The sequence below is a fragment of the Daktulosphaira vitifoliae genome, unplaced genomic scaffold (genome assembly GCF_025091365.1).
Source record: "Daktulosphaira vitifoliae isolate Bord-2020 unplaced genomic scaffold, ASM2509136v1 Scaffold_5, whole genome shotgun sequence".
Classification (NCBI taxonomy): Eukaryota; Metazoa; Arthropoda; class Insecta; order Hemiptera; family Phylloxeridae; genus Daktulosphaira; species Daktulosphaira vitifoliae.
Window position 1 is genome coordinate 7,436,628 of NW_026099576.1, and position 27,343 is coordinate 7,463,970.

Genomic DNA, 27,343 nt, shown 5'->3' on the forward strand with positions numbered 1-27,343 from the left:
TAGCGTTCAGTAGGCGGTGGGTTAGTAATAATATCCTCTACTTCGGCGGCGTAACGCGTATCAAGCTGAGCCACAACATAATTAAATTTTGTTTCCTCACTTGTTATTCCCGAGATTGCAAACTGCGAGTCAACCTGTGAGAACCATAAGCTCGGTCTTTCGGACCAGAAAGGTGGCAACTTGACGGCAACGCGATTCACAGAAGCTGTTGGATATTGCTGTGCCTGTAGCGCTGCAAGGCGAGCGTTTTCTTGTCGTAACTCCTCCAATTGATTGCGTAGTTCTTCGGCGTTCATACTTGTTATCGTCGAGGTCACCAATGTAGCGAGGTGTAATATATAGAAGTAATAAACACTTTTACGATTTAATAACAACTATACTATATTACAACGAACTAACAAATAACAGCGAGAGACGAAGCGCGTTTAAGACAGAGTGCATAAGTGATTGACTGATCGATTGATTGACTGGAGCGACGATCTTGCCCTTAAATAGTCAGAGGAATCTTCTAGAGGCGGCGGCGGAACTCTATAGAACATTCGACCGCCACAATTCCTTATATTTATATTTATATTTATTATATAAATTATTATATTGGTTCGCGGTCGGTTCAAGCGACCCACGAGTGCTGGGAAAGTTGAGTGTTTAATAAGTAACTCATTATTTTTTTTATAAGTACTAGGACAGATTAAATTTTAAAATAAATATAATGATATAATTTAGTTGTCTAAATTATATAGTTTGTTTGTCTTTCCCGCAAATTATTGAAAAATATAACCATTTTTATAAATGCTTCTTTTGGGACGTTACCATTTTCTTATCAAGAGAGTTGACAAGATTTCTACATCTCTTGTCTCTTTCCTGCTTATAATTTGTTTCATGTTAAACTCAAAAGTAAGTAATTTTATTATATTTTTAAAAGTATAATAGAATATTGAATTTGTAAGCAATTTTAGAATTAACTTATATAAAAATAAAATAAATTTTAGTGAAATATTTTGTATGGTAAAATTATTTAAAGGATGTTAGAGAGACATAGTCCAACACATTGACAACAGAATAATTTATCTTAATTTCAAACAAAATACCTATGATAATTATTTTTATTAAATATTCACAATAATCGTAACATTTTTTAATTTAATATATTACTTTTAAATTATTAATTAATAATGTTACTGAACAGTATTTACAACAAAGAAATACTTTATTGGATTTGAAGGTTTGATGAAACAATAATTAAGTGATCTTAAAAATAAATGTATCACAAAGTAAGGCATCAACAATACATGTGTTGTATATTCAGATAATTTCTTAAGAAACTTAGGATTATGATAATGATTATGCTACTTAAAAAATTAAAATAATTAAACATTTTAAATTATTTTTCTAATAAGAAAGAATGGATTGGGTATGAATGGAAATAAAACTAAGTTTTTATATTTTGAATAAAATATAAAGATTTTTTAGCATTGGTAACAGCTTTAAACATATAATAAAATTCACAAGACACATGTGTTTCATGGTAAACTTTGAACTCTAAATTATAATTTTTTTTTAATAAACCTAATTCTAGGGTACACTTAAATCTGAGAGTAGATTTTAATACTATATAGTTAACTTTAATGTGTATAAAATAAATCAAACTTGTCTACAATGTTTTCTTTGTTTATAGCAAAAAAAAATCAATTTATCATTTGGTTTTTTTAAATACCTATTATCAAAAAAAAAAATAATTACGTTTAATCTTAAATGGTATAAAATGAGATTGCTTCTTATACATCAATTTAATACACCATGTTAAATATTGAATCATTAACATATATTTATAGTAGTGTATGGTAATTTTATTTAATAGTTTAAAACTAATATTTATTATTTATAAAATAAATCTTTGATTTCAATCATTCATCTATATGACTAGATAATTTGCACAAAAAATATGTAAACAACACAGAATAGTTATGTGTCTGATTTAAAATTTAGAATTAAATTTTTTTCACTATAACAATGTTATTTTCAAAAAAGCATATACAATGATCATTATGTGTTTTTATTAAGAAGCATACTCGCTAATGGTAGTTCATTCTACACTATTATAATTGCTGTAATGGTGTAGAAACATAACAGTCATATGGATCAATGGGGATTTATTAAGTACTACTCGTCTTCTAACACTGAGAAGACTTGAAGGGTCACATACATATGATATCTTAGAGAAAGCTATAGATAAACTATACACACATTGTACATTTCAGATAAATTATGTTATTGTACTATATATAACAGTTCTAATTTTGTAAAATGTTTTGAGTAAGATCTATTCAAATTAATATAATTAATAACTATAAAATTATTTATGTTAGTATTGCTTATATTTTTAATTTATATAACATACATCTGAAAATATTAATTTTTTCATTTATATTAATGGAAAATCATGAATTTAAATTAATTTCTCATTAAATTAGTTTGAATTTAACCCTTATTATATTTTTTAGAACATTGGTCATGTACTTGATGATGAAAATACTAAAATTTCTAATCAGTTGCTTCTGAACAATCCAGTATATGTAGATGATGAAATAGAATAAATTTATGTCGTTTATTTAAGTATTCTAAATAATGAAGAATTAGATACTCAGTATATGTTACCCAAATAACTCAAAAACGTAAACGTTACCCAAAATCACTAATGTTGTGCACACACAACATCGGCAACAGCAACAGTGGTAAATTAAAATGAATATATGTGGAAAACCATCCATTGTATAAAAAGTAACATTTTAGATCAAATATTTATTTTGTTTAATTAACAATTTCTGTATAGTACTCTTAAAAGTTTTGTCTAATGCTACATTTAAAAAACAGTCCAGAATCAATTTGCCATGTCAACTGCTTTGCAGAACAAACTAGGGCGCTTGACCAAGATAGCTGATTTAATCAAATAAAATGTTGGCGTTTATTTAATAACACCCAACGAGACCCGTTGGAATTCATTGTATGATGCAGTGGTGTTGCTTAATAAATTAATTAAAAATAATGAACTTAAATTTAGAATTACTATGGATGGACATTTATTATGAGGTTAATACTAAAATAGTAAATAATTTATTAGCTTTGATGCATTTTTATTTCATTGTACATATATATATATATATATTTGTAGATTTAATAAATGACGTTAAATTTTTTAATCAATGTTAAAAAATAATGGGACTAATTTCAATAAGCCTTGATTTACTATAAGGTTATATTTATCTTATATTTTAGTAATCTCTTATCTACTTTTGAGAAGTTAATTTATAAATATGGTCCAATGACATATGATCACACAGTTCCTAATTATATGCAAGGTCTGATAACTGCTATACTAAATGGTTTGTAATAAGAATAACTATAAAGCAAAATAATTTTAAGAGAATTTATCTCAAAATAATATGTATTGTTTATGTAGTGAGAATTAATACATAAATATACTTTATCATCCAAGTATATTTACTATCTTACATATTTAATTATTTTTATTTTAACTAATTTTATTCTATAATATTGGCTAGTATCTTATGTTCCTACTTGTACCAATTTATTATTTATTCATTTTTTTATGCTGAATATTTAATATTTTTGTACACTAATTAGTGTAATAAAAGTAAACTTCACTGATATTAATATTTTAGTGTTACTTTTTTCTTTTAGGTATAGAAACAAGGTTTTTTGATTGTTTAATGAACAAATTTAATTACTGCTTCTGTCTGCCACCCACAGTTTAAAACTGTCTGGTTAAAGAAAGTAAAAAAACAAATGGGCACCGAGTATTTAAAAAATGCCTGTTATAAGTTCCATCAAAAATATTAATGAAAATGATTCTATAGATTATGACCAAATTCATGATTTATCTAGCTTCTTTATCTGGACACAAATTGTATCCTTGAGGATAAGTCAACAGTTTGTGATGAAATTGACAGAATATTGGGTACATCCGCATTAAAAACATTAGAATGTTTACATAATTTACACAAAATTTAAAAAGTAACTTTAATTGGATACTTAGAATAAATATAAGTAGTATAAATTTACTAAAAAATTTGTATTTTGTTTTCAGTTTTTCATTAAATACAACACTCCTCTACCAAGCAGTGCATCAGTTGAGAGTTTTTAGTGTTGGTGATGTTGCATCACCAACACTAAAAACTCTCATCTATATATATATCAATTATATTTATCAAAAATAAAATTTATTCTTTAATTACACTCTATAAAAAAACGAAACTAAAATATGTGTTAATTCAAAATATAAAAATTTTTAACAACATTGTTTCAGCGTTGGACATGAACAAATTCAATAAAACTTAATTATAACAAATAGTTTCTTAATCAATCACGACTTAAAAAAAGTATAATTTTTTTTTAAATTGTTAAAGTAAAACATCAAATGGGTAAAACAACAGAAAATGGGTTCATTAGTGTTATTAATTAACTACGTTTATTTGTAGATGAGGCTAAACGGTTAATTCTATGCCTGTATAAATACGTGTAAATTACACTTCAGTTTAGTTGAGCGCACAACATATTTCATAGGGTCGAACGGTTGTTACACAATGCCTATAGGCTGTAGCGGATGGGCTGCTATGGTGTATTTATCGGTACTTATTATATTGACAATATACAGGTAGTTCCAAATTAGAATTTAGTGGAAGTCGGACAAGGTACAGCAGACATGCAATATCATATACGTCGGTAGTTATTATACAGTATAACTTTGGCCCCTGAAATTATTTTGAAGTTCTCGTCAATAGCGGAGCGTCCGTGTTTTACGACATCCCTAATATATTACAGGGACTATTCATTTAATTGAAGATGACTATAACAAGAAATCACAGAAATCTTTATTCAACATTTTTGTATTCAAGCCATTAGATTTTCAACACTATTAGAAAAAAAGTTAATTTTATTAAATTCATATTTAGCTTCTGATTATATAATTTTCAAACATCAAAACTTAAGGTATTAGTATGCTAAGAAAAATTCAAAATTAACCCGTAAATATTCTTAAAGTATTCCAATTTTTTCTATTTAGTTATCACGTCATTCAAAAACTAAAAGTTTCTATTATACAGGACATTTTATTAATACGTCTTACAAAATATCTCATAAAATATTAGAGCTAATCATTATTTTATTTTTTAACTATAATGTGTTTTTGTTGAGTTCCTTTATAATGAAAACTGATATTTTGTCTAAAGTAGCACAACAAAGATTATTGTTGAAGAATAAAATAATGTATAAATCATTTTTGAGGATACTTTGTGAAGGCTTACTTAATGAATCACTTTGTATAAACAATGTACTTAGGAGATAGAATCTAATAATTTTCAATTCAAGTTATTTTATTTAAAATAATAGTAAAACAATAACCAACTAGTTATAACGCATTAAAACATATTTAAATATTTCTAAATAATATTCAATGTTATTTCTATAAGATCACTGGGTGGTCATAACGATAATTTATTTTGATAAAATATAGTTATTAATTATTGTTTCAAATTCGTAAGAAATTCTAAACGATATCTCTCATTGTTTAGGATGTGTTTTCTTCATTATTATTATAAACAAAATTGTTACATTATCCTAATTTTAAGTTTAACAATTTTGTGACCTTATCCCAGTGGAGCTCCGCCTGATCAACTTTTACTTATATAATTCGGAAAGAGTTCTTAAATATTAGGTTAGGCTATGGTCTAGTTGGCCTAGGCCCTATTTTCATTTATGATTAATATAGCAAAATAAATATTTTTATTGTTATTGTTAAACATTAAAATTCAAATGTGTACAAATATTGAAACAAAACTAACTGCTTGTGTGTTAAAATTAAAATCTTTATTACATTATATGGTTGGGTTGGCAACACTGCTTGTTATAGCTCTATTGATTCGCTGCTTTATTCCCTCACTTTACCTCCCTTTTTCATTCCCCTCCAATTACTAGTGATCAGATTTGGCTGTAGACTTGTGTAGTTTATCTCCGGTCATTTAATTTCTTACCATTAGTAATTTTTTTATACTTTCATAATAGTTTAAGGATAGAGAAGTATCATAAATGTTGCTATTAATTTGTTAATTCTGACTTTTACATTTCACAAGTTCATGGTCTCTTATGTTTTATCGTTTACCGATTAATAGTTGTTGATTACACTAACATCGCTCTCATTAGTCAATAAGAACCCCTAAGAACTCCGATATCATACATTAATATAAATAGAAAACGGCAACAATAGATTCTGAAATGGAAACGCAGGATACCAGTATGACAAATTTAATTATCAACTATCTTCCCCAGTCAATGACTGACAAAAAATTACATCAAATGTTCACTCAGATAGGGCAAATTGAAGCTTGTCGTGTGATGAAAGATGTTAAGGTAACTATCGTTAGTTTCATTTCTTAAATAATGATCATATTTTTTATACATTTCTTGTTATACTATTTACAAAGTATATTTCAATTCTTATCTATATTAACAAACTAAATAAACTCTAAATTAAAAAAAACAAAACTGTATTCTATATTTATTAATAATTGCAAACTACATGTTATTATTCAAAAAAAGTAACAATTTTGTGTGTTATTGATATTATTTTAAATGATACCCTTTACTCAGGAATTTGAAACTAAAATTATATGAGTTTGATAATTATCAATATTACTAATTTTACAATATTACATATTTATTTATGTTAATGAAGTATATTTTATAATACTTAAAATGTATATAATTTTATATTGAAACATTTTATATCTCTTACTGAAGATAATTAAAAACCAAACTATTAATAGATTAGTAAACTGCATATTTTGTCCTTTGTTATTGACTCATAAACCAAGGTTTCTCCTACAAAAAACAAAAATAAAATGATTAATGTGTATTATTATATGTGTGTATAATAATTGTATCTTGTTATTTTGTGGACTATTTAATGTAATAATTTTATATATTTCAAAATAAATGTCAATTATTTTGACTTACCAAGTAATGATATTATATAAAATTATTTTTTTTTTTAGACTGGCTACAGTTATGGCTTTGGTTTTGTTAATTTTGTTCGCCCAGAAGATGCATCCAGAGCAATTGAAGTGATGAATGGTCTTCAGGTAGAAAATAAGCGTTTGAAAGTATCTTACGCACGTCCTGCTGGAGAAGATATAAAAGATACAAACCTATATGTACAAAATTTACCTAGGTATACTACACAATATACTGTAAAAGACAAATTATTATTTTAATTACAATTGTCATTTTTAATTGTATTAGATCTATAACAGAAAGAGAACTTGAAGATTTATTTGCACCTTATGGAAAAATTGTACAAAAAAATATATTAAAAGATAAATACAGTGGACTTCCAAGAGGGGTAGCGTTTGTGCGGTAAGAATACCTTATATTAAAATTTTTATTTGTAGTACAATTTTGGGTAGATTAAATTATATAGTATGGATAATTTTTTTAAATTTTTGTGTTGGTATATTGGGTGGAATAATACCAACTGACAACTCTTATTATTAACTTTTGATAAAATTGTAATTTTGCACTAATTTTTTTTTATAATTTTTACATTCTTAAACTGTTAAAAGCATATCTATTATTATTTGTTTTTAATACTAAAATATATATATTTTAATTTGAAAATAGCCTTTATTTAGAGCTTTTTGAGTTAAATACATTTTAATACACGAGTAGCTATGTATCTTGGATGGATAACAGCTTGTACTAGTGTACATTTATAATTTATACTCTATTCGCACTACATATATGTATAAAAATGCTTGTAACTTATTGAATATTTCTTCTAAAATGTTATTTTCCAATAAAAAATGTTGTTTTTAATATAATATAAAAATACAGAAATTTAAATTCTTATATGAGTGAGTTGTTACTAATATCTTTTCTACTAGGTATATAATTTTAATAAATTATTTGAAATATTATTTAACTCATATTTAGAAACTAATTATTTTCTTTATTAGGTATAATAAAAAAGAAGATGCTCAGAAAGCTATTACCCAACTAAATGGTGTTCTGTTAGATGGCTGTACAGAGCATTTATCAGTCAAAATTGCAGAGGAGCATGGCAAACAAAAAGCTGCTTATTTGGCCGGTCTCCAAACTGGCTTAGCACACAGAGGTACAAATGATACCCTCACATACTTAAGCTACTAGATAACAAATGAAAAAAGAAAAAAACCTAATTTTGTTCCCCCCCTATACCAAATTATTGTTTCAATGTGCTCGAGTTACATGTCATACATCAGAAACAAATCTTAATATCTTGCATACTGGCACTACGGTTTATGTAAGTATTATTAAAAGTAACTTAACCTAGGCCTATTAAAATACATACAAAATTTTTCTATTATCTTCCAGTTTTGTTAGGTTATTTCCGTAGATATTAAGAAAGTATTTAAGTTATGCACGTAAAAGATATTTGAAGACTGTCATAGCAATTTCATTCTAATACTTACAATATTTTTGAAAATGTTTTGTCATTAAATAAAAATTAATATTTTAGTTTAGTTATGCACCTTTATTTGGCTTAAAAATCATTTTTTTGTATTACAGCTTCAATATGAAGCATAGTTCATAACAAGTAATTTTATGATTAGTTTTTTGTCTACTGAAGAATTTGTAATGTTTTAGCTATGTGGTATTGCTCTGTCAGTCGATATTATGTATTTAGTAATTATTATAATTTAATTGATATTAAATATGGATAAATATTATTAAAATCAGTTTTTATTTATTTTATCAAAAAATAAATAAATTGGAACTTAATACAATTAAATAAACTTAATTTTATTGAGCAATTGTATAAATTTCTCTATATTTATAAAACTAGTCATAATAACTGACAAAATTTGTTTTTAAAAATAATTATTTTACTTTAATAGACTTACGTAAAAGGGAATTAAATCAAAACAATTTCCAAGGACTGANTAAATATGGATAAATATTATTAAAATCAGTTTTTATTTATTTTATCAAAAAATAAATAAATTGGAACTTAATACAATTAAATATTGNGGAGTATTTGATAATTATAATTTGTTACTATCAATGATGTTCACATTTTATTAAAAATCCCTATTTAAATACTGTGCAAATGTACTTTTACATATTTAAATAGGGATTTTTAATAAAATGTGAACATCATTGATAGTAACAAATTATAATTATCAAATACTCCAAGTTAATAGGTAACAAAATTTTAAAAAGTCCTATTAGAAAATGATCAGTAATATGGAGGGAGGGTTATCTTAAATACTTTTTAGGGTACACCAACCATCATATTATAGTGTTTATAAACAGTATATAAAATTATTAAACTAAGAAAATTACTGGTTCATAAGAACTTTTTATCCAGTGTTTTAGAATTTATGAACATTTTAATACTTGGATTGGAGGATAAATGCTACAATGTAATACATAATTATAAAAGTAACAAAAACATCTCCAGTCGACATTTAAAAATGTTTGTATATTCCAAAATTCTGGTTCAGAAGTTCTTATTTAACAATCATTTTCCTAATTAGATCATTATCTTATAAAAAAATTAGTAAACTAAGTGTGTTCATTTAGAAAATATAAAGTTGCTACTCTTATAAGACTAAGGAATGAACATAAAACTAAAAAAAAATTTAATAATGAATACTGTAGTAAAAAATAATAAGATATTTACAATTTAATAAAAGTTGTTTTTTTTTGAAGCGGTAAAACAAAAATAAATTGTTTCCACTATTAAATAAAATAATCTTGGTTAGTTTAGGTACGAGTGAGACAAAATTCATTATTTTAAACTGGCATTTAAGATCATCTTAATAAAATAACTCAACGTTTGTTTTTTTAAAGATTTGAAAATCTTTACCACTCATAAGAACTAAGTATAATCTCAATACCTGTGCACTAGAATCCAATGTTTTTTTACCAAACTATTAAGATTACTTGACTTTGGGAAAAAATTTTAATAATTTTTATTTCTAAAATTTTTAGTCTTTATTATTTATTTAAAAAATAATCATTATATGATGAATTTATATACAATAATATTATTATATTTATACAAATTTATTACTTATTAAATAAATAATTAACAACACTATTTTTACTTCTTCTATAAGTGTTATATTAGAAAACTAGCTTTATGCAGTATTATTTATCATAAAATCTATTAAGACTAAACATGTTAAAGTGATGTTCGTATGTATTACCATAATTTTAATTTAGTAATTATGTTTAAGTAACACCTTAATTAACTAATTATTTGCTTCTCATTTATTTTTTGTTTGTTTTTACTTTATTATCAATTATTTATAATTAATAGAAAAATTTTGTATGTATACTTAAATTTGTTACTTTTCATTATTAGGCCAAATCATCACTTTTAAGTTGTTGTTAAAAAATAATTAAGATTTTTATCAACTTTAAATAAAGAAAGCCTCATGTTTCCCTATCTCAAGTCATAATACTTCTCATATTTAGGAAGCTTATTTCTTTTGCTTTTTTTTTTTAATATGGTTTAAAGGTTTTTTTTTTTATCGTTGTAATGATCCAAATATGAATTGTGTTAAGACTTAAAAACAGCATATTTATTTTAGGGGCCAAGCCTAATCAAAATATTCATCAATTACTTAGAGGAAATCATATCATTGACAAATACTCTAACGGATTAATACAGCCAATGGATAGGCACAATATTGGTGCTGTTCGTCAAGACAGAGCTAGTTATCGTTATACCCCAGTTGGTATGTTTCCACCACATGGTTATAATGTTGGTATTGGTAATGGGAACATGTATTAAATGTATGGATTTCATAACATTAAAAGATCATACTTTCATCAGATGTACAGATTTTAAGGTTTTTTTCTTTTTTAATGTAAATTAAAAAAAATTACTTTAATAAAATATTTATATATATATGTATATTTATTTACATATATTAAGAATCTATCTTCATAGTATATATAAAATGTGCTTGATATATTTTTTTAAATCCTAATTAAAACATAGATGTCATTTATAAAGTATAATTATTATTTACTTTTTTAACATTAAAATTTTGTAAATAATTTTAACCAACAAATAAAATTCATGTTAATTCTTGAAAAAAAAAAAGAATACTCTAATTTATAATTTTACTTTTGATATTCTCAATCAATTTTAATAGTTAAGTCTTAACTGCATGAAATATAAACCTATATATGTGCCTAAATTTTTTGGTTTCATTCAATTTTTTACTAAGTGGTGATTTTCACCTATACTCCAAAAAGATATACCACTACATCAATTTCTGGAAAATGATTACCTAAAAAACATATTTTTCTTTTTAAATGTTGTTAATATTTATATGTTAAAACTTTGTTTATTTTTAAATTTAAATTCATTTTATGTAATATAATTAAATATTGTTTTAAAATGATAATTAAGTTTGTTCTTTTTTTTGTTTATCTATCATTTATCATTATTATTTAAAAAATGTGGACAAGTAAATATGGCTATTATCAGTATTTGTATCTTTAATTTAATTTCCAAAATGTTTAAATATATTTTAAAATAATTAAGAAAATCCTTATAGGTATTTTTTAGTTTCATACATCTCTTGATTTATTATAAAGTATTTTTGAAATTCATTTCTTATACATTATAAAGATGTCAACTTAGTTTCTTTAAAACAAAACGAGATTATTTCTTCAAACTTTGGCATATGTTATATATTGAAATACACAAAAAAATAACATTCACTTGTCAATTCCAAAATAAATATTAAATAATTGGAATATTGCTTTTATTGATGCTCAGATAATAGAAGAATTTATTACCGTTTTGGGTTTTAAGAAAGTTAAATTGAGGAAATATTTTTAACACTAGCAAAAAATAAATCTCATTTTGTAAAGAATTAAAAGAATATTCATAGCAAATATGAAAAAGTATTTGATGTATGGTAGTACAATGGATAAGATAAATTAATGTTTTATCTTATCTGCAGTAATACTATGACTTGAATATTGATTTATTTTTTATATAAAAATATTTTCAATGACAAGATATTGCCTTTAATAGATGATGATAAAAACATTCCATTTTCTATTATATAAAGTTACCTTATAATACATTTATCCACAATTTGAAAATAATTTTTAAGTATAGATTTCTTTATACTACTCGTTGATACGAGTATATAAATAATTTTGATATAGATAATTGTTATTTTCAATACTCGCATCATGCTTCAATTAAAAATGACACTATTCTTAATTATTAAACTAAAGAATAAATAAATGATTAATGGAAACAATTTTTTTTCATTTTTTATATTTTATAAAATAGTTATTTTACAAAATGTGCTTAATCATCTCCTTTTGTTACCCTTGTATATATTACTTGGGCATGGTGTTGTATAACTTGTTTGATAAGACCTATAACAAAAATTAAATCATGAATAGCCTATTAATAGATATACAATATATTTCAAGTAAATTTTAGTTTAATAGAATATATCACTGTAATAATATTACATTAAAAGATATATATAAAACATACCTTTTTGACATAGTTCATCTAAAGCTTTACGAGCTAATGATCCACGAACTTTCAATCTTTCACTAACAACAGATGGAGTAATAAGTTTATATGATGGAACTTCTTTATACAACTTATCATACGATGCTTTGTCAAAAAGAACTTGATTATTTAACTTGTCACGAACTTTTCCTTTGGACCACTTCTACACAATGTGTAAAACAGTACCATTATTAATAGCTGATGATATAAATAATGAAACTTAAATAAAACTCCATACCTTCTTCTTGGCTTTACCACCAGAACCTCCTTCTTTCTTTTTCTGGGTTTTTTGAGGCTGCTTTGAGGAACCTTTAGCGTCTTTTTTGGGGGGCTAAATATAACATTTACATTAAAAATGTATTAATTTAATAAATAGTTAAAAACAACAATTTTACAATACAAAAAAATTGTAAAAATGATCACTTTCAAAAGTATAAAAATTTTCTTCTATATTGTAAAACACCATCATGTGGCCATCATGTAATAAGTGTATAATGATCACATGGTTAAAAAAAAAATTAAAAATTAGATATAAGCCGATGTTTGCAAATACCTAATTAACTCATTAAATATAAATATGTCTAACGGAAAAAAATATAATTGAACTTACCATTATTACAAGTTTGCTCTATAAATTTAATTTAAGACGCACACCGACAAGTCGCGTAACATTTAACTCGAAAAACGAAAAACAAGCGACGATGCTAAAGAGAAAGATGATAGGGAAACAAGTGAGAAAATATTGAATAAGGTTATAATGCGTACAGTGCATTAAACACAAGCATGATATAACAGTGTTACAATTTGCACGTTATCATATGTCTTCACAACACGAATCAAGATGTATACAAATAGTCTGTTATCATGAGTTATAGACCATTTCCAGCTGTTTTCAAAAAAATTTGGTAATTTTTTATCAGTAATTTTAAGTTAATCAATCTTCAAAGTTACAGAAGTTGAGATCATTAAGAACGATTCTACATGTGAACTAATCATTATAAATAACCATGTCTGTTCATGTTTTTAACAATAACGTCAAATTATTTAGTAAGTATATATTATAAAATAATTATAAAATAATTGTAATATATTGGAATATTTTTTATTCAATAGGAAACCGTGGTCTGCCACTTACTGTTTCATCATTACATTTTAGCAGTGAGTCCTTAGAACCGCATGTTATAAAAAATCCTGCACTTTCACAATTAAAAAGAGGTACTGGTGGTCGTTCTAGTTTCAATGGAGTAGTTGCAACAGTTTTTGGAGCTTCTGGATTTCTTGGCGGTAATTTAGTTAATCGCTTAGGCAAATGTGGAACTCAAGTAAAAAATGTTGTATTATTATTGTGATTTATATGTTTCTAATATTTATGATAACACTATAGATGATAATTCCATATCGGGGTGATGCATACTTTGTTAAAGATCTTAAACTAACTGGTGATTTGGGCCAAGTTCTTTTCCAGCCTTATCATTTACAAGATGATGAATCTATTAGAAAAGCTGTGAAGTATTCAAATGTTGTTATTAACTTAATTGGACGAGATTGGGAAACAAAAAATTTTAAATTTAATGATGTTCATGTAGAAGGTGCTAGGCGCATAGCACGTATAAGCCGTGAAATGGGAGTAGAACGACTCATTCATGTATCAGCTCTTAATACTGATCCTTTACCTGAAGTATGATTGTTAAATAAGGTTTCTAATTTTTATTAATTGTATAAATAATAATAATATGTTTTAGCCAATTTATCTAAAAAAAGGCTCAAGCTTTTTGACATCAAAAAAATTAGGTGAACAGTTAGTACTTGAAGAATTTCCTGATGCAACAATTTTTCGTCCATCTGATATATATGGCCAAGGTGATAGATTTTTATTGTAAGTTCTGTTCTATATTAATTACTGCTTAATATTTTTATTTGAATGTACTTGGCTAATACTGACAAACCCTTAATGTTTTGCAATTTTTTTATGCAAAAAAATTATTAACAATTATTTTATTAAAAAAAAAGAATAAATATTTTTCATTTCACCGTTTTCCAAAATTTGTAGATAATGATTCTTAAGGTTTTGGAAAATGTTAATTTTAATTAGGTTTTGTAAGAGGTTGAAAGGAGGTATCACTTTGAGAAAATGTGCTGGTATTTTTTAATCTTGTGCTAAAGTACTCTTACTTTCATGGAGCCCATGATGTGTTTTACTCCTAGGTTTATGTTTTCTTCATTATGTCTTTTTGTATTTAAATCTAGGTCTAAGTTTGTTTTGAACTTTATCTGCATGGGAACTGTTTCTGACATTTTTATAGTTTTACACCTGTTAGCATCAAATTTTCTTATAAAATACGTTTTTTAAGTTAAATGCTATTAGTATTCCAGTTGAATAAATTAATTTTATTTAAAGATAAATAACATTTAGAATTGTTGGTTCTTACTTATATAATAAAATAAAAATATTTTCAAAAATATTACTTTTCATACACATGATTTTTGAATATATGGTTTGGTTTCCAATTTTTAATATAATTGCTAGTAACTTTTTTAGAGTATTCACAAGCTTTATAATAAGCAGGGTATTCTTGTTGTAATTTAAACAAGTAGGGAATTTTTAGAGTCCTTTTGTAAAACGATGTAGTATGCAGTAAGCTATGATGGAAATTACATATTGAGGCAAAAGTAAAAAAAACCATGACTACATTGTTACATGTAGAAGAAGTCTTGGAAAGACACCAGGTCTTTCTAAGAATTATGTAAAGCTAATATATTGTATTGGTCTGGTGAACCAGAACAACACTTATTAGAACTAAAATGCATTCAAAGAATGATTACCATATTCATTACCTGAGTTATAATAACCACATTAATGGTTGCATTAGAGGCATTAATTGGACTACCTTCTTTACACCTACAGGTTATAGCTCATGCCTAAACTATAACATTAAGACCTCACTACTTATGGATGTGGGTTATGAAGAGTAATGTTGTAGAACATGGTAAAATTCTAAAAGAGGTAGACCAAAGTATACTAAGAAATCCCTTGGATTTTATCGACTGTTATTTAAAATAACATACCCTACAAAATTGGTATCTTAACAGAGAATGGAATATAAATTACCTGATCAGTAAAGGAGTGTTTGCAATTTGTATAGGAAATTCCAAGAAATAAGAAGAAGTAGTAGATGGTATTTGAGGATTAAAATTCAACGTATATGTCAGCATATTAATGGGCACAATAACCTCTGTGTTCTAAACAGAGGTAATGGCAATATTAGTATGACTCAGAACCTTCTAGATTAAAATAATGAAACTTAACTATCCTAAGTGATAGTTAACCTGCTCTGAAGACGCTTAGTAATTACCAGGTGACTTCAAGGCTTGCCCTTGAATGCAGGTAAACTTTAGAATCATTAATAAGGTGCAATATAGTTACGTTGGAATGAATACTAGGATATATGGTAATGAAAATGCAAACTTTTTAGCAAGGAAAGGTGCAGATAACACCTATGTAGAACCATAATCAGTCGTAGGACCCGTGGAACAATCCAAAAAAATATTATCCAAAAACTGATGTAAAGAATATATAAAGTTTCCTTGTGGTATCAAGACAATCAAAAATGTTTATCAAAACTCTCAGTTGACCATGAGGGATTTTAATAACATTACTAAATATCATATAAGTACTCTGACTGGACTTCCTGACAGAACATAGTCATCTGTTTAAAAATGTTTACACAATGGGAATGACAGTATATCCACTATGCAAGAAGTATAGAACAGAAGTATGAAATTTATTTCACACAGTATGTGTGAATGTGACACCCTATTACCACATAAAGAATTAAACACTTAGGAGAATCTTTTTCTGAAAAAGAAGATATCAAAAACTTTTAACCCAAAGAAATACTTTATTTCGCCAGTGAGATAGGACTCTTTGAACATATATAAGAGTGGTTTATTAGTATGTTCTTTATAGATAATATTGTGTTACATATACAAATATTGGCAACAATACTTCAGTGTAATTAATATGTAAAATTTATTTTTAATAAATGTAGTGTCATTGATTAAAGCAATACATTAAAGAAATTACTATGAAAGCAATGCATGTTGTTACAGTTCAGTAAAATTTAAATTTTATTAATTAGTAAAAATCAGACATTAAAAGAAATAAAACAATAATAGTGGTATTAATTATGAGACCCTATAGCTCACAATTAGTAAATTAGAAAGTAATTAAGTTTTAATAAAATTCATTATTCTAACAAAACCTTCTATTCAATTTTTTCCATTAATTATTATGTAAACTCAATAGTATCATCAATGTTTTCTAATATTAAGAAAAATATTCTAGAAGTTTATTAGTAAAGTACACAATTATTAAAATTGAATTAGTATAATTCATTATAATTATAATAAACGATAAATATTTGGGCTGATTTTTATAGAATGTACAGTCATGCATGGCGCCGAAGTATGCAACAAATTGTTCTTTGGAAAAAAGGAGAACAAACTGTAAAACAACCAGTTGCTGTTGCTGATGTTGCTGCTGCTATTACAAATGCTGTGTTAGATCGCTCTACGGCTGGAAAAATATATCAAGCTGTTGGGTATAAAACAAATTAGTATAACAGAATACTGTTAATATAAATTTTCTTTATTCTTTAGTCCAACACCTTATTTGTTAGCTGATTTGGTTGATTGGATATTTGCTATATGTCGTCGTACAAAAGAATTTAATTATGACTATAAACGAACAGGTATCTTAGGAAATCCTCAACATTTAATAAAAATGTGGTTAACAGATAAATTTTGCCCAAGTTGGCCTCCAGGTTTTGTTACAGCAGAACGTTTTGAAAGGGTATACTCTTGGAATGAAAATTATTTATTAAAATGTTATATAAAAGAAACAAACTATTTTTTAGGAATTCGTTTCTGATGTAGTTAATGAAAAATTACCAACATTGGAAGATTTGGGTGTTACATTGACTAATCCTGAAAAGCAAATACCTCATGAATTAAAATATTTGAAGGCGTTCCAATACTACATTGAAACAATGGGAGAAATTGAAGACCCTATTCCACCTCCAGCATATGTACTATCACCAAAAAATAACTTCTTGTAGACATAAATTAAAATGAAGTAAATGAAGACTTTTAAATGTTTAATCAAAAATATATTTTGAATTAAATTTTTTGTTTTCAAATCATAAAGTTCATAAAAATAATATCCTAAATAGTAAATAATTTTATAATATAATAATTATACATTTATTTCTATATAAAATATAGTTACACAAAAAAATCATTTCACATTTAAGTCTAATTATGCCAGTCATAATCAGAGACTAACATATAGGAATACTGACTAGGTATAGTTTTTCCAGCTTCAATAACTTAAAAGGAAATTGTCATTGTCAATTAAAATTTTAATTTTGTGCCTAATAGTAAGTCTATTTCTATCTTGGAAATATAGACTTGCAATTAAGGTACATTTTATTTAAAAAAAAAAAGGTTAATTAATCTTAAAGACTAGTATCACATCCATTCTGAATTGTTTTATTGTTTTAGAAACCATCTGAAGAACGTGTTTGCCGTATAGGTCCTAGATACCTGTTCCACCAGTCTGTATCTATAATAACAAACATAATATTTAATGTACAACTACATAAAACATTTTGTTAAAAAATATTACGTGCATATTAATTTTGTTTGTTGTTATTATTTTTATTGTATAATATTTTGGTCATAAGTTACATGTTCAAGTGGCAAACAGAAATTTTTGATCATTTCAATAAACTTAGTTAAAACAATGTGTACCTATTACTTTTTATAAATTTATTTATTGTTAGTATAATTAATTTTCGAAACATGAATAAAGTATACTTAAATGAATAGTGAAAATAAAGTTATTAATTAATAAATAATAAACATGTACGTAAGCATAATTTTAACAAAATTTCAGGGAAGTTTTTGTCAATATTGCACAATTTCTTTTTCAGTCTACCAAAAAAATGTATTAAGGTTATTACTAATTATATGATTTCTAAAAGTTTATTCTCATTATTATCGTTTTCAAAAATATTTTTAAGTATGCAGTTAATTTATTTGTTTAAAAAAGAGATTAAAATATTTTTTTTTTACAAAAATTATATAAAAATAATACAAATTAGGAGTCAAACAAAATTATAAAAATTTAGCTTGTCAATTTTAAATTTTTTCAAATTTTATTTGAATATTTTATGAATTTTTCAATACGCCTCTCTGTCAGGCGAATCCTTCTTATATTTCTGACCATACGATGATTGTACACGTGTATGAATTTATAAAAATTAAAAAATATAAAATAATTGCATATAAAATGTTTATTATCAATTTTTTTGTTAATATTTAAATGAAATAATGTTTAATTAGCACAAAATTAGTAGAGTAAGCTAAAGATTTGTGTCCATATGCGTATAAATGAAATGAAGTTAAATGCATAAAAATGTATTCTGTTGTTTTACCAATAAATTTCCAGTACTTGAACCAAGCACGTTAACAACAGTCTTATGAAAATTAATATAATATTTTTGTGAGAGTAAATTCAACTTCAAACTATTGTAATCGCACGTTAAAACTGGATAGTATCATCAGTGTCTACTCGTGTTGTGAACTCTGTTGAGAGGGAAAAAATCAGTATTACCCTATACCATCAATATTGATACTAATTGTTTTTTTGTGGTTTTTAACTATGAATTATTGCGGAAGAAAAATTCTTATTTAAATACTCACCGTGCGATGTGGATCGGTTGGTTGCAAAAGCAACAGGCTGAACTGGCGGTAATGCCGGTGTAAGTTCGTCTGGAGTTGATGAACGGCTATGTGGCTCGAACCCAACTGCTGTAACAGCTGCGACGTCTGGTATCTATTTTAACGCAAAATTACATCAAAAGTAAATAGGTATAAAGAACAAATTTGAAATATACAATGAAAGCGTAAAAAAGATTATAAAATTTACCGTTCTAGAATTTTGCATTGTATCCATAAAACTACGACTTCTAGAGTACTGGTAGACATTATAATCATTTGTGGCTTCTTCTACTTCTATATGTAAAAAACTTTCTTGGCTGCTTGTGAACTATTATATCAAAAAATTAAATATTATTTTATATTTAAAAAAGTAATGCCAATCAATTTTTAAATATATTATATTTAAAAAAAAGATTGACTACAAAAAAAAGGTTCATTAATTAAAGTTTGTGGGATCCTAAGTAAGTGCATTGATGGCTTTGCCTTACTGCCTTGCATTTAAGTTTTTGAAGATTAAGATAATTTAAAGGACGAGTGTTTTATTTAGGGTTTTTGAATCATCATAATGTATCAAAACGTATCGGTAAAGTTATACTAAGTTACGTGCGCCATTATTAAAGCAAAATGATGTTATCTTTATTATAAAATCATGTGGTAATACAATTTAAATTGGAAAAATTTATTACAGAGCATTTAAATTAGTAAAATAATATTGTGTATAACTAACATAAAAATAATTAAAAAAACAATAATGAATAATGTTATATTGATAAATATTATATAGCCAGTTAATTGGTATAAATAGTTAATCATTCAATTTGTATAATTATTTTTAAAGATACAGAAATTAATTAGAAAATGTGTTACTTAATTATAAGTTTTAAGAATACTTTGTGTTTTATGAATTTTAAATTTTGAAAATAATTAGAAAATACTCAAGATAAATAAATAAATCTTGGTAGGATTTTACTTTTCATAGATACTGTATCGGAGAACACTCTCTATTGCTTTTCTTTGAAAACAAATTATAAAAGGGCTAAAAAAAGTTGTTGGGTTACTAGTATAAAATTTGTTTGCTCGTGCTTGATAATTTTAGAAGCCAAAATACTTAACTTTATTTTTTGTGATAGAATATCAAAAATTAGAACTAAAATTAAGCAAAATTCAAATTTTAAAGCAATTTGGTAGAAGTAATACATTTCTAATTTTTATGTTCCTTTCGTTAGATTTATAAAAAGCATATGAAGGATACTCAGAAAAAAATTTAAATGATGCTTAAAACATTTATTTATGTGAATAAAATAATGAATTAATAATCTCAAAATTATTAATTTTCTGATGTATATTCAAATTTTTATCGTATACTGTATCTATATTATTTTAGTAATATATAGATTGTTTTTACTATATTATAAAGATTAAAAATTTTTTTAAATTTATACATAGTAGTACCATACATGTGTATTTGTTTTTTTAACATTTTTGAAATTAGTAAATTAATTTTGTAATAGTACTATATGTTTTATTTGTTATTTTGTTCACAGTATTTATTTATGTTTTTTTTAATATATACAAATTGAGGAGGAGTGTTAACTAATCAATTTGTATTATCAATATTATTATGTTTTAAGGTTGTACTAAATATTATTCTTACATTACTATGTGGTCACCTGAGAAATGATTCTCTAAATTAATTGTTTTGTAATTAAATTTAATAGATAGTTTTAACATACACTTTAGTTTAAATTGTAATTAAAATAAGCAGGTTCCTGAACTAGGGTTAAATTAGAGTTATTTAAAATTAATAGTTCCATGAATAATAATCACCAGAAACCATGACAAATATTTAAATGTATGATTTATCTACAAAAAATAAAAAAACTTATAGGAAAAATCCCTTTGGTAGTTAAGGTCATGGTCATCCATAAGTAATTGAATTACTAAATGTTATTATATTGATCAAAAAAACATAAAAAATATATTTAAAAAAACGTTAACCTTTTAAATTCAAGTATTGTAAATTTATATATGAAATAAAAAATACTAAAAATATTTGAATTGTTATTAAATTATAAAAAAGCCAATTTTTTTTATAGCCTATATTAATAAAATATTCAGTAAAAAATACCATGTTAGTTGACATGTTAAATTTGTTTTTGTGAACAACGTAAAATTAATTACTTAGAATATTTATGGTACAATTTGTCAATTAGGGTAGGTAGGCACAGATAATCAAATTGTGTAATATTATAATTGGGTTTAATTTTTTTTATACTTTTAGTATATATAANAAATTGTGTAATATTATAATTGGGTTTAATTTTTTTTATACTTTTAGTATATATAAATATGATGAATATATATATATATTGATCGAAATAACATTTTTAAATGTTTAATGCTATCGTAACTTATGCATAACTTTAAACAAATCCTTTTTTCAAAAAAATTAAATTTTTTACATAAAATATTATACACCATGTGTAATCTTGGCTGGCTATATCAAACGCAGAATTATGTGGAAATACTAAATGTTTAGTTTGAAACAAATAATTCATATAATTCATATAATATTGATTATTCAGGACCATATCACAATATAAATGTAATTATTACAATAATTCTATATAATTATACATTAATAGCATAATCTACAATAATTAACTCGCAAGTTTTTATTATAGAAATCGTTTAATTAACATTGTCTCTTTGCAAAACATTCAAAATTCTTAAGAGAAAATTTATTTAAAACTATTAAACAAGTTTCAATAAGAATATTTGTTTTGTTAATTATATTTAAATGTAAACTTATACTTTACTAAGAACTTGTGAGTACAAAATAAAAGAGAAAGAAGCGATGATAGTTCAATTTTTTATAATTGTTTTGTTTATTTATCTATTTTTTAAATAAAATATTTTCTCTTTTTATAAATTATTTTGCTAATTTAATATTTTTGTCTCCTAACTGCATCATACTGATAGCTATAATAGTTGTATCTTTCGCTAGAGTTAGGGCCAAATGAATAACTTATTTAAAATAAAAAATAAAACTTCTTGCCAAGTGAAATATCAAAACATGGATCTATTTTATGTTTGGATAAAAATATAATTACAATTCTTTTTGATATTTAAAAACTTTTTTGAAATATTTTCTATAAAATTATCATACGATAATTTAAAATAATGATGACTAACTAATATTGAAATTTGCCTACCAAAAAACCGTAGTGTTTCAGAATATCCATTTTACACATTGGACAAGTTCGGTGTTCTAACAGCCAAGGGTCAACACAACTCTTATGGAACTCGTGTCGGCATGGCAATATTCGTACCACTTCGGACGGTCTGTATGGTTCAATACAAACGGCACAACAATCGCCGTCTCCAATGATTTCCTATGATGAAACACAACGAGTAATTTTATTACATAACATTTATGTGATTGAACCAATAATTAAACTTATATTTTAAAGGATATTGGCAATGAACGTTAAAAATAATACAAAACATATAAAGACATTTCATTATTTGTCAGCATTCATATGTTTGCGTTGATTAGGACATCTCAATTTGCACAACAAAAACACATCAATGTAAAAACAATAACTGTGTCTTAAAAAAACCGAAGTACATAGAACAATAATCAATAGTCCATCATATGGACATATTTAGTTTCGTTTTCAATTAATACACACTAACAAATTTGTTAGTAAAAACGATTCCGTATGGTCGCCTGCTTCACAAAATACAACTAAATTAAATTGCTTGTGAATGTTGAAACACGATTTCATAAGCTAAGAAATTTTTCACTGAGTAGTTTACAAATAAAAAATAATAATATTTCAAATATTGGATAAATAAGATCACATTTTACTGCATAAAAATTGAAATGTTCGCTTGACTACTCAAAGGGGAATACATACAACAAATGTACACTCTAGATACAAGAATACAGTTTTTATGATAACTGCTTTGATTATTTATGAATAGAGGTTGAGAATTAAATTTCAAAGAAAATATAAATTGTAAGCTTACAAATGCGTTGGGTTATGTTAGTTTGGTTGAGTTCACTTTATAATGTAATCAGAAAGGCAAATTAGTGAATTTTCTATTAATTTAGTCAAACATCATGTTAAACGATTTTCCAAAAATTACTACTACAATATGAAGAACGCATTGAGAATTAAAATTATTTATGAATATAACATTTTTGCTGCTACAGCATTTATGGCAGTTCTGGTTGAAACGGTGCCAGAACTCAGATAATAATAATTTTAATATTATTTAAATAAAATCACTATTTTAGAAAGTACATAAAACAAAAGTTTAATTGAATTTAAACTTAAATTATTTTAGTTATCTAACAAAATAAGGATTATGTTGTTAAGAGCGGCGGAACTAGGGGTGTGCAAAATGTGCCCCCTCACGAAAACTCACTTCTTATAGGAGCTCGCAAACTAAGTTAACAATAAAAAAAAAGATGTTTCACTAGAATCGTAGGACTTAAAGTTTCAATAACACGTGAATAAAAAGTTAAATAACAAGTAAATTGTATTGTACAAATTAAATTGAAAACCCATCGATTTATTTCGATAATTTAGTATGAAATATAGCATTAAGTTTTTTTATAATATTTTCAAACTATTGCACACACATTCATTATTTGTAAATGCTGTAGAGCGACTTTGCCGACGAAGCCCCCAAAATGTTCGTGTGTACTTTAGTGTGATATTGAAATGAAAAAAAGTCGGTAGGACAAGGACACGATATAAATTAAATAATACTGTCACTTAGAAACTTATGCAGTACTTGAAGACATGTTTTTATGAGACACTAGTGTTGTTTTTACCTTGTCGTCCACTTTGATATGTTTTGTGGGTATTTTAGAAAGAGCTTTTTTGGCTGCATTACACAATCGTCTCTGAAAATAGAAAAAATTATTACTTTAGCAATTGCAAAGTAATTGAAAAATACAAAGCACCTGTAATTATTAATGAATTGTTTTTAATGAGTTTTAATGAAACTAGTTTTTAGAGATACTCTTAAAAATAATACATATAAATTATAATTTATTTTAAGATTACAAAATTTAGTAAAGTCATAAAATATCTATTGGTCGACAGTGTTATATTTTGACTGGCACATGAGCATATAGATGAGTATTGGTAGTGTGTGAATATATTTTTCACTTTCATTTCCTCATTTCTCTACACATGCGTGATATCGTTTTTTTTTTTTTTATAAAAGATACAGTTAACTATTTAATACATACGGTCCAAAAATCCCAAATAACCTCGTGTTGACTAGATGTATGCAATAACTTAGAAATCGGTTTTATAACCGCGCGAGTTTATTTTTTTAATGCTTACGTGCAAGTTTAAATCTCTAGTGTATACTCATTCAGATATTCGGTTTTAACTAACCGATTACAAAATTTGGAAAGTCAATAATGGCCGTTGTAAAATATTCAACAAAATTTTAAGTAACGCATGTGTGAATGTAGTAAGTGACAAGTGCCTTGAAGTTAGTTAACAGATTTTTCTACCGTTGATAATGACGTTTAGAACATGACATTCATAACAATAAGGTTGAGTAACAAAGATCTTTATTAGATGAAAATATCGTTTCTAAGATGTATAGTTTATATTAATAGTAGTACTATGCAATGGGTAAAGAGTTATTTACCTGAGAAATAACTATTTATAAAGTGGCAATGAATTACTGTGTCGATTACCATTATGAGACGGGTAATGTGTGTCTACGCATATTTGCATAGACAAACATTATAAAGACACAGTGTACTATTGAATGAGTAAGGTGTCTTCTTAATGTAATTGTTATATATTTTATCATCGATAAAAGGTTTTAGCACAGAGTTATCTGCTAATGAGGTATGTGTAATTCATAAATTTAGGCTTCAGTAAAACACGATAACTAATATTATAGATAAGGAATATTACTCTAATATTCCTTCCCGTACCTCAGTGAAGATATTATAGGTAGATTATTATATACCAAGTCTAGCACAAATTAGTAGGTAATTTGATCAATTACAAGTTACTCACGGATAGCTGGTCTTTAGCATGTATATAACGGAATCGTTGGATATAGTAGAACACGAGCCATGCCAGTGAAATTACCATCAGCACAATGAACGATATGCTTACAAACAGTACGGACGTCCTGTGGATGAAAAAAAATATTGTTAAAGATTCATTGATAACTGTCCGTTAATTTAAAAATATAATAATAAAAATAATTATCAAAAGGATTAACATTGACAAAGTTTGTGCTTATTACTGCTGTTATTTGACTCGGATGCATCAAGATTTACTTATCTATCATCACAGCAATTCTTATAAATGGTAAAATAATTTTACGGACATTGAAATATTGAACTAGGTCCTATTGACTGTTTATGGAATTATTTGTAACATGTATTATGTTTGATAATAAACAGTACTCTTCAGTTCAACGACAAAAACGGAATACTTCACATATATTTTTATTCTCAGAAAACTACAGACATTTTCGAAATGATCGAATATAATTTTGAATGATAACTCAATTTTTCATACTTAAAAAATGGTTGTAGAAGACTTACATCAAATGTCATTAAATTCTAAACAAAGTATTAGGAAATATAAATTTTTCTCTGATATATATATATATATATTCGTCGTTTTAATCTTAATTTAAAATTTGAAATAAATAGTTATTTTGTTATTGCATAGAGTCTTTTAATTATATTCTCGGCGAAGTAAAAATGTATATAAGTACATAGACTATTGTTTACAATGGTAGTTGATAAACGTATTTTACACGCCACACAAAAATTATTGATTTTGTACGTGTTGCAATCTGTGGTAGATTGTTATTGTTGAATATTAAGCACATAATATTGTTATTTAAATTATAGCATAGGCAACGCAATAATCCGGAAATGGATAACTATTAAGGTTCGATGTTACAATTTTCATTAGAGTTGGTTCCTATCGTTTTTTATAAATAAATAGTTTATTGTTAAACAATCATCTTAAAAATAAAATTTGATTGAAATTAATTTCAAACAAGATTACAAAATATTATCTATTTTCAAGTATACATCTTTTACATTAATTGTCTTAATTGTTTATTTTTTGTGTTTAGAGAAAAATTTAAAAGTATATATTAGTAATTGGGTAAATTTCTAAAAAATTTTTTTTTAATTGATATTATACAAAAAAAATAATTATAGGTATATAGAGCCCTTGATTTATTATAGATTCTATTAAAATAATAATAACTTTTTTTTTTTTGGCTTGTTTAAGTAGTACTATTTTTTGATTTATAAATGTTTAAATAATTTCTATGACCAACCCTTGTCCCTTATTTGAATACCAACTTAATATTTTTAAATGTCATAAATATTAAATGGGTTTTATATTTATGGAAAATTGTTCAAATACGAAAATTATTGGTCGTCGATAAGAATTTTTAACTCGAAATTCATAAGTTATAATTATGTTCATAATATACCTTGATGGGAAGAGTTAGTATTTTTGTGTGGCTTTTTAAGTTAAACATTTTTAATATTTTTTTGTTTTAAATTAATATTTTAAATAATTTTTTCATTTTAAATAATATAAGCCACAAATGATCAACTTTTATTAAATAAATACATTATATATTATTGAGTCTATAGTATTATGTAAAAAAATCTACTAACTAAATAAACAAAGGGCATCATATTAAGTGTGTAACTGAATACATATTCATTAGTTATTATTACTTGTCACTTAACAACACTCATTTTCCCCTTATTGTAGATATTTACTTATGTTAAAAAAAATTATTTACAATATATCGTTACACTTCATACTTTTATAATTGTACTTTGAGTGTATTTGAAAACAATGTTCATTTTGGTTTATTACATAATTTCTGTAATAATTTATGATGACT

General features: G+C 25.1%; 4 protein-coding genes and 1 pseudogene across 5 annotated transcripts in view; 3 read left to right on the forward strand and 2 right to left on the reverse strand.

Moving 5' to 3' along the window:
- Nucleotides 1-3,319: 3,319 nt before the first annotated feature.
- On the forward strand, nucleotides 3,320-4,029 carry LOC126907221 (uncharacterized; annotated as a pseudogene).
- A 1,956-nt stretch (nucleotides 4,030-5,985) lies between these two features.
- LOC126907041 (protein sex-lethal-like) lies at nucleotides 5,986-11,477 on the forward strand. Its single transcript, XM_050688043.1, has 5 exons — nucleotides 5,986-6,423; nucleotides 7,068-7,243; nucleotides 7,315-7,428; nucleotides 8,028-8,185; nucleotides 10,653-11,477. The coding sequence occupies exons 1-5, from the start codon at nucleotides 6,289-6,291 to the stop codon at nucleotides 10,853-10,855; spliced, it is 786 nt and encodes a 261-aa protein (XP_050544000.1). The 5' UTR covers nucleotides 5,986-6,288; the 3' UTR covers nucleotides 10,856-11,477.
- Nucleotides 11,478-12,334: 857 nt separating this feature from the next.
- Nucleotides 12,335-13,386, reverse strand: LOC126907555 (40S ribosomal protein S25). The gene is made up of 4 exons (XM_050688921.1): nucleotides 13,227-13,386; nucleotides 12,855-12,947; nucleotides 12,596-12,779; nucleotides 12,335-12,471 (listed from the first exon to the last, which is right to left on the reverse strand). Exons 1-4 carry the CDS (start codon nucleotides 13,227-13,229, stop codon nucleotides 12,401-12,403), a joined length of 351 nt encoding a protein of 116 aa, XP_050544878.1. The 5' UTR covers nucleotides 13,230-13,386; the 3' UTR covers nucleotides 12,335-12,400.
- Nucleotides 13,387-13,505: 119 nt separating this feature from the next.
- Nucleotides 13,506-18,420, forward strand: LOC126907529 (NADH dehydrogenase [ubiquinone] 1 alpha subcomplex subunit 9, mitochondrial). The gene is made up of 8 exons (XM_050688890.1): nucleotides 13,506-13,663; nucleotides 13,730-13,938; nucleotides 14,001-14,294; nucleotides 14,359-14,492; nucleotides 17,056-17,217; nucleotides 17,276-17,468; nucleotides 17,533-17,750; nucleotides 18,179-18,420. Exons 1-7 carry the CDS (start codon nucleotides 13,624-13,626, stop codon nucleotides 17,731-17,733), a joined length of 1,233 nt encoding a protein of 410 aa, XP_050544847.1. The 5' UTR covers nucleotides 13,506-13,623; the 3' UTR covers nucleotides 17,734-17,750; nucleotides 18,179-18,420.
- The window catches only part of LOC126907527 (E3 ubiquitin-protein ligase goliath-like), a 45,052-nt gene continuing 35,573 nt past the window's right edge, over nucleotides 17,865-27,343 (reverse strand). Inside the window, exons 3-9 of one of the 2 annotated variants that reach the window (XR_007704550.1) lie at nucleotides 25,465-25,582; nucleotides 24,249-24,320; nucleotides 22,615-22,794; nucleotides 19,608-19,727; nucleotides 19,382-19,514; nucleotides 19,114-19,264; nucleotides 17,865-18,239 (exon numbers count right to left, since the gene is read on the reverse strand). Coding sequence is in view for 1 of the 2 variants with exons in the window: in XM_050688888.1 (XP_050544845.1) it covers nucleotides 18,175-18,239; nucleotides 19,382-19,514; nucleotides 19,608-19,727; nucleotides 22,615-22,794; nucleotides 24,249-24,320; nucleotides 25,465-25,582 (688 nt within the window). In the remaining variant the exon portion in view is untranslated. The remainder of the gene's footprint in view (nucleotides 18,240-19,113; nucleotides 19,265-19,381; nucleotides 19,515-19,607; nucleotides 19,728-22,614; nucleotides 22,795-24,248; nucleotides 24,321-25,464; nucleotides 25,583-27,343) is intronic. The other variant, XM_050688888.1, reaches the window with a different exon arrangement.

What these genes read in the sequence shown, in the direction of transcription:
- LOC126907041 (XM_050688043.1), top strand. Translation starts at nt 6,289, where the DNA reads ATGGAAACGCAGGATACCAGTATGACAAATTTAATTATCAACTATCTT. An exon ending in TATGTACAAAATTTACCTAG is followed by an intron (nt 7,244 to 7,314) that starts GTATACTACACA and finishes TAATTGTATTAG; the next exon opens with ATCTATAACAGAAAGAGAAC. An exon ending in AGAGGGGTAGCGTTTGTGCG is followed by an intron (nt 7,429 to 8,027) that starts GTAAGAATACCT and finishes TTTCTTTATTAG; the next exon opens with GTATAATAAAAAAGAAGATG.
- LOC126907555 (XM_050688921.1), bottom strand. An exon ending in GTGGTAAAGCCAAGAAGAAG is followed by an intron (nt 12,780 to 12,854) that starts GTATGGAGTTTT and finishes CACATTGTGTAG; the next exon opens with AAGTGGTCCAAAGGAAAAGT. An exon ending in AGATGAACTATGTCAAAAAG is followed by an intron (nt 12,472 to 12,595) that starts GTATGTTTTATA and finishes TTTTTGTTATAG; the next exon opens with GTCTTATCAAACAAGTTATA.
- LOC126907529 (XM_050688890.1), top strand. Translation starts at nt 13,624, where the DNA reads ATGTCTGTTCATGTTTTTAACAATAACGTCAAATTATTTA. An exon ending in CAATAACGTCAAATTATTTA is followed by an intron (nt 13,664 to 13,729) that starts GTAAGTATATAT and finishes TTTATTCAATAG; the next exon opens with GAAACCGTGGTCTGCCACTT. An exon ending in CAAGGTGATAGATTTTTATT is followed by an intron (nt 14,493 to 17,055) that starts GTAAGTTCTGTT and finishes TGATTTTTATAG; the next exon opens with AATGTACAGTCATGCATGGC.